The sequence below is a fragment of the Poecilia reticulata genome, chromosome 16 (assembly GCF_904066995.2).
Source record: "Poecilia reticulata chromosome 16, P_reticulata-male-v2, whole genome shotgun sequence".
NCBI lineage: Eukaryota > Metazoa > Chordata > Actinopteri > Cyprinodontiformes > Poeciliidae > Poecilia > Poecilia reticulata.
Window position 1 is genome coordinate 11310542 of NC_088845.1, and position 7783 is coordinate 11318324.

Sequence of the window (7783 nt, forward strand, 5' to 3'; positions counted from 1 at the left end):
TCTGGGCGTGGCTGAGAGGGTATCTGTAAGCGGAACAACCACACGCAGCTCCAGTCATTGGTTTACTTCCTGAGAGGGCTCATCTACCGCGGGGGTGTTTTCTGTAGTCCAGCTGCTCCGAGTAAACGTCAAGTAATACGGCTCCAAAATGGCGAAGCCCGAAGCGCCAATCTTCAGACAAGTATGTGTATTTTTAAACTTGTGGACAGTGCAGAAGTTGTAGAGTTAGCCGTAGCCTACTGTAAGTACATTATAAATATTCTTTTGGTTTAGACTCAGTGAGGTAATTGTCAGACAAGATTTTATATGATGTTTTTCAGGTGAAATGTCCTTTAACATTACACTGATTAACATTCTGTTAATTAGTGTTATCGCTGCATCACCATGACATTGCAGCTGACGCACAATAGGTGTTTTCTACAGTTACAGTCTTCTCCTTTTAATGACAATAGCAGCTATTAAAAACAATATTGCATTATTTGATATTTGAATACCGATTTTTTTACCCATATCTCCCAAAGCTTTATTATAAATAACTGTTGACCACAAGTAGTTTAGGAAAAGAGAAACAAATGATCACACAGGGAATCCTAACCTAAAAGCACATATTTTAGTTTCTTTACTTCTTCAACCTGAACTCCAAACTCCCGTATAGTAACTTGTTTAGGCTTCATTTAAAAACCATGACTATGTAGAGAAGAATGTCATGTATGTGTCCCTAGCTGCAAGATGGTAACTACTGATATCGCCCTTTTGCTTTTCCTGTTTAGCTGTTTGAGAGCGAGAGTTCCACCTACACTTACCTGCTAGCAGACAGAAACACCAAAGAGGCAGTCATCATTGATCCTGTGAAGGAGACCGTCGACAGAGATGTGAAGTTTGTGAAGGAGCTGGGGCTCAATCTAAAAATTGCAGGTATCTTTGCAACTACAAATGGGTTGGGAGATGCGATTTCTGTCATGGCATGAACTCAAAAACTGTAGCTCATCTGTGTTCTCTTATTAAACATTTTGAAACCCTGTTAAAATACATCAGCCTAGTTGTTAAGCACATTAATAATAATAATAATAATAATAATAATAATAATAATAATAATAATAAACTTTAGATCTTGGACAAACCCTAAATTGCTGTAGCAGATCACTTTCTTATCTAGGGATTAAAAAGATAGGACAAGACGCTACTGTTTGTCTTGCTATAAAAAATAACATTACCACTTACCAACAAAGGAAAACACATTAATAAACTAATACTCTGGAAGAAATATCTCGCATGTCTACTGTCGTTGGGTCGACATAAATTCTAAATTATTCTGTAATAATTACAGTATGGCAAGTAGACTTTATAAAAGATTATTATAAAGTCTACAAATCAATGTGATCGTTGTTAGCTCTGATGATTTGAAAAGTAAATTATACAGATGTATTGAAAACCTTAATTGAATTTCACAGAATTAGAGCATCTTGGAACTAGACAAGGCTTCGTAGGTACAATCAACCTTAAGTGAAAACACAATTTAGCACATTGACTTGCTTGAAACAAGTTACATGCAAAAACAGCTGACAAGTTGTAGCAGCAAGTGAGGGAAAGGTAGCATACAGATATTCTATAATCAATACAGTTTTTTAAAAAACCCTGAAATCTCCTTAGAGGTTCTTAATAGCATAGTAGCAGTGTTGGATTGGTGTGAAGAAAATGTATGTTGTGGAGATCATAACTTTTTCAAACAATGGCTTTCACTGATTATGGGTAATCTGTCTTGCCACACTCACAAAAAGATAGCTTTTGGAAAAGACATTTTTTTTCATTGTTAATTATCAGCTTAATAATGTTTCAGTGCTTGCATAACCTGTCAGTCTGCTTGAGAATAATAAAAGTAGATCATCTAGTCAGCATTAGATCAAAGTCAATGTTGCTTAACAAAGACAGATATGGTTATCATTCTGCTAATAGTCGCCGTCCTGTCAGGCAGTTTGCCATTGGGCGTCATCAAGCTGAACATCAGCCCATACGGCTGTCAGACCTTTTCCCCTTCAATTAAATATTGAAGTATTTTCAGCTTTGATTACTGGCAATAAATTACTTCTAATAACAAAATACATTGTGTGTGCGTGTGTGTGTGTTTATGGCAGTTAACACCCACTGCCATGCAGACCACGTAACCGGCACTGGGTTGATGAAGAAACAAATCGAGGGACTGAAGAGCGCCATTTCTAAACATAGCGGTGCCTCAGCAGACATTCAGCTGTCAGAAGGAGACAAAGTCACCTTTGGAAAACATGTAAGGACAACTATTATTTTTTTCCACGTTAATTAATTAATTTATTATTACTACTTTTTTTTTATCAGCATGTTAAAAAATGATTTCTCTCTAGTAAGTAGTGAGAAATCATTGAAATAATTTGATAAAATAGAATGAGGCAAAAAATGTGTCCAGCTAATGTTTTTTTTTTTCTCTAATCACCAGTGTCTGATAGTAAGAGAAACACCAGGACACACTGATGGGTGTATTACTCTGGTATTGGGGGACAAGAGCATGGCTTTCACTGGGGACGCTCTGCTCATCAGAGGCTGTGGCAGAACAGACTTCCAGCAGGGTAGGCACACAGTCTTTACTCATACCTGTCTTCTGTTTTAGCTGGGAATCTACTGTATTTTATCCTTCTGTCCCATTGTGCTCCTGTGTTAGTATTTTGCCATAAATTTCCCGTATTGGAGTAATTTCGAATTTCGTCTCTTACAACAGTCAGTACTCTTCTTCCCATAGTTCCCATAGTTCTTAGACGTGTGATTATACACAAGGGACACATGGGGGCAGTATTGCATTAAATAAAATAACACTTAAATAATTCAGCCTTCTATAAATGTCTGTTTTTTTACCAGTTTGAAGTCATTGATTAAATATTTTTAGCAAGCTTTTGACTTTAAAGTTTAATCTTGGTCTTTCGTCTTAGGTTCTCCTGAAAGGCTTTACAAGTCAATCCATGAGGTCGTCTTCCAGCTGCCTGAAGACTGCCTCCTCTACCCAGCACATGACTACAAAGGTTGGTTAAAAACCCACATGCTTAATTTATTAAAACTACATCCTATCTCACAGACAGTGACCAAATGACTGAAACATTATTTTAGGCCAGAGCATAGTACCTGAAAAACGTAGTTTTTGACACTCAGAACTCACTACAATGTTTTTATTCATGTCCTGTTCAAGGCTTCATACAGCAAAGAAATGCTCAAATGTTTTTAATGAGCTACATTATATAATTCTTTTGCATTCCTTTTTAAATAGTTTTTCTACAATGTTATTACTTTGTAACTAAGCTTTCTGATTTTCTGTTGACTAGGTCAGACAGTTACTACAGTTGGTGAGGAACGCAAGTACAATCTTCGCCTAACCAAGTCGTTGGAGGAGTTTGTGAAAATCATGGACAACCTGAATCTCCCTAAGCCAAAGAAAATTGGTACTTAAACCGCTACAAACCTACTGTTAAATCTAAATGTTAGACACTAGTCAGCTGTGACATTATGAATGCATTGCAGTGAAGAAGGTAAACCTATTTTAACAATGAAAGCGACTAGAATCATTTTGGGAATGACAGAAATATTATATCTCATTTAGTAAAACCTAATTCTTATTAGTTTTCCTCAACTTTACAAACAGATTGCCCCCTATGTAAATTAATTTTCCTTTTAATTCAGAGCATAGAATAGGTCCTTAAGACTTTTATTGTGAAGTTTTAATGGAAGTGGTCTCAGTTAATCTGTTACCTTAACTCTTTGGGAAAACACTGTGGTCTAACTGCTTCAGATAAAAAGTACCTGGTCCATTTTACCTGTCTTGCTGCTTATAAACAGATATTCAAGCTGGTAACAAATTAAATTTTGGCCATTAATTTGGATATGTTTAGCAATATTTAAAGGGATCTGTCACATCTTAGCTAAATGGTTGTCTAAACATTTACACACATACAAAAAAAAGCTCTGAACAGAAACCAAAACTGAAACTAAATAATGTAGCCCTGATAAGAACAAGAAAAATCCTAAAGTTACTTTAATAACAATGAATTGTAATGTGAAGTTGTTAAGCATGGGAAATGCTATTTAAATAGACACCTAATTGTATTTTTTTTTCTTCTTTTCTGGGACAAACTCAATAAGTCAAGTTTCCCAATTCTAATGGGGAAGCATGTCAGCTTCACCATTAGCATAATTGGGAAGCTTGTCAATAATTAGGGTGGTCATAATGTTGTGGCTGATTTCATTCTGAGATTTTCAAGGCTTGACACAATTCTAAACTATAATAGACTTCTAAAAACACATTTTCTTCTTTCTTTGCAGATATTGCAGTGCCTGCAAACCTGCTTTGTGGATTGCAAGACTAGGAAGAGCCGAGCAGAATGGAGCATTATGAGTCCAGTGACCCATACTCTGTTGTTTTACCAAAACTAAACTTTGTTTCATTTAGTCTCAATTTTATTTGTTTGAGGAGCTGCTGTTTTTAAATGTGCTACTATTAAAATAATTTTTTTCAATTGCCTAAGGAAAAAAGTAATGAAATTAACTTTTTAAATGTAAAACGATTCTATATAATTGTGTGTGTGGAACACCATTACTGTACAGCTTTGAGGCAAATTTTAATGTTCTCTACATTGTTCAGTGGTGCTGTGTTTTAGAACAATACAGGATGTTCCTCTGATAGAAAATTGAACCATTCATGACAGTGGTGTCCGATACAGACACTAGTACTCTGAATCGGCACATGGAATCGGCAAGTACCTAAACTCAAGTACTTGTACTCGGTATGGAAAAACTGGTATCAGGACGCCTCTAATTCATTAAAGGTTTGGTTTAACAATAATGCTTTCCCACTTCAACTGACTTCTTTCACAAGGCCTTTGCAGAGATTCTGGACTCCCTCAACCTACCACACATCTGCAATATGCAGACTGTTAATAGCCAGCGTGTTTTTGCATAGCAGGAAAATAAATCTACACCATTTGCATTCACAATCTATAAGGAACTTGTTTTTATTTTAGAGTATGCCACAGCAATGCAGCTTTTCTTTTTAAAGTCTATGGCAGAAAGCTACACAGTCTACTTTTGTATATAAAGATGTTGCAGTTAAATGTACTTGTGCATTGTTCCACTACACTTGTCAGCGATAAGCTGACCCAGTGCCTTTTTAACTACAAAGGAATTGGTTGACTTTTTAGCACTTGTTTATCTGATTGTTGTTTCCATGTGATTTATGAATAAACTGCATTAAACTGAATCATAAAATACATCTTGATGATTCTGATTGTGAAATCTCCTTGATGTTTGGGTTTTAATTAGTTAACGCTACAGGAAAATGTGGGCTGAAGAAAGGGTTATCTATAGGTGGGTGTTTCCTGCGCTTACGCAAGTTGATACCTTAAACCCACACATGCACCACACACCAGCTGTCTCTGCATTTGAGACAACAATATTAGGCAACCTTTTGTCTCTTTGAATTTGCTGATGGAAACCTGCATTTTTTTTTTTTTTTTACAAGAGGTGCCTGTGAGATTGTTTTTTCACAGGCTGAAGTTTTATTCATTCCACATGTGAAGCAGTCCAATCTTATTTTGTTGTTGAGATGCAGTGTGCCAGCTGTCCTTTAACCCAGTCTGCCGCCCATCTGCCAGCACTCTTTTTAGTCCCGCTGCAGCCATGCCACAGTAAACTTGTAGCACTTCTTTTTTTTTTTCTTCTCACGCCATCCACATGTCATTGGCAAGAATCTATTGCACTATCAGCTCATTGAGAAAAGGCTGTAAAGAGGCCAGTCAGGGTGATAAAACTCCTCAGAGTAAAGGGAGCTGATTTTGCCTGTGGGGCCTTAAAGAAATGTCTATGCATAGTCCTGAATGGAATCTGTGTGGTTAATTCAGTTTTCAGAGTATCCCGTTTCACTATTAATGCAGCATTCTCTCAGCATTGCTGGGGCACTCGAAGGCAAGCGAATGGTAAATATGTAAGACTTTGTGGTATTTTAACCTCATGAGCTGAATACACAGCTTGACTTGAAAAGCCTAAACGTCCTTATAAAACGTTTGTCAGCCCAAATAACTTTCACAAATAAACATAGTTTTAGATACCTAAAATGTTGTGAAAGAGACTTGAATTGTTAAACAGATCATTTGAGATCCTTTTATATCACTTAAGTCAAAATAGAAGAAGTACAATATTCATCCTCCAAATTGTACACGAGACCCAGCTTGAGGCTGCAGGGACTCGTGTTAGCTTTCTTCTAGGTAACTTGCTTGGTTTTACCAAATGGAATCTATATCAACAAAACTCAGTGGGCACTTTTATATAGAAATGTTAGGCCAGGTAAAGTGTCCACAACCAAAAGGAAGATTACTGACTCTATACTGTCTTGCAATCATTCACAACACCCTCCACAAAGAGGAAACACCACAAAAGATTATAGTTAAAGAAAATGGCTGTTCATGTAAAACTATGTCTAACACTATTACCAGAAAATTGAAAGTGAAGTTGGAAGGAAACAAATATCCACAAACGACAGGAGTGACTGCCGCCTTGAGGAGCTGGTAAAGCAAAGCCCTTTTGAGAGTTTAGGGGAGATTGAGACTGCAGATGGAATCAGTGTTTTAAGAGCCACCACATGAATCATTTCAGGAACATAGATTCCAAATGTCCAGATTGTTTCCCCCCTGAACATATCGGTACACATTTCTATATTAATGATTGGTTTGCATTAGTTTAGAAAAATAGAACTAAAATATTGCTGCTTATTGTAACAACCGACTGGCTGGTGGAAAGGTTGGTGTTGCCTTACAGCAAGAAGGTCCTGGGTTTGACTTCTGGTTCTGAGCTCTTTCTGCGTGGAATTTGCATATTCTCTCTCTACATGCATAGGTTCTCTCTAGCGTCCTCTCACAGTCCATATACATGTATATTGGATCAATTGGTTACTCTAAATTCCTTTTCTGTTCTTGTGTTCAAGGTTGTTGGTTCTGTCTCTCTGTTTTATGCTTTGAAGGACTGGTGGTGATGTACCTACAATGTATCAATCTTGCACCCAATACCCAGTGGAGATAGCAGAACCCCAGCAAGGACAGGTAGATGCAGGCCACAAGGAATGAAATTGAAATGATTGAAAAGAAAGGGAAAATGTGAATTATTTGCAACCAACATTATCATTACAAAATCTATGCATTGCATATATGTGGGGTATTTAAATACAAGAGTCAGAGTGCAGTGTCCTGCAACTTTTAGACGTGTCACTGGTCCAACACTAGCTAAAAAAAGCACAAGCTCTGCTGTGACGTGAGATTAGAATCCAGTGGATTTGCATCAGAAGGCCAATAGCCAGGCAAGCTATATTAATCAAAAATAAATATAATAATTCTTCCGTATTTATTTTCAAATTATGTTTCTTTGATCTTTAACAACATTTCTACAGTGCACCTATGCTTTCTCAATCCTCATCTCTTCAAGTTCCTGAAGAGGGCCTTACAATTTTATATTTTGCTTCGTTTTCCTGTGTTGCAGCAATTTTCTGATGTTGCAGCATTTTTCTTATGCTTTTGTTTTGTTTATTGTAGGTTTTTGCTTTCAATTTTTTTTTTTGTAAATTCAGCATTTTTTGTTTGTAGCGTTTTTCTTTTGCATTTGTTTTTTGTGCATGTGCATTTTGCAGTTTGCATCATTCTTGTGCATGCAGCGGGTTTGCACCTGACGGCCATCACAGTTCAGCAATTATTGATTTTCCCACTGACTATTGACCAGGGTATGAATT

The 7783-nt window shown here is 36.8% G+C and overlaps 1 protein-coding gene across 1 annotated transcript; it reads left to right on the top strand.

The window, feature by feature from the left end:
- ethe1 (ETHE1 persulfide dioxygenase) lies at positions 1-5281 on the top strand. The gene is made up of 7 exons (XM_008431220.3): positions 1-181; positions 771-915; positions 2133-2281; positions 2468-2597; positions 2955-3044; positions 3342-3458; positions 4336-5281. The coding sequence occupies exons 1-7, from the start codon at positions 149-151 to the stop codon at positions 4377-4379; spliced, it is 708 nt and encodes a 235-aa protein (XP_008429442.1). The 5' UTR covers positions 1-148; the 3' UTR covers positions 4380-5281.
- The last annotated feature ends 2502 nt before the right edge of the window (positions 5282-7783 follow it).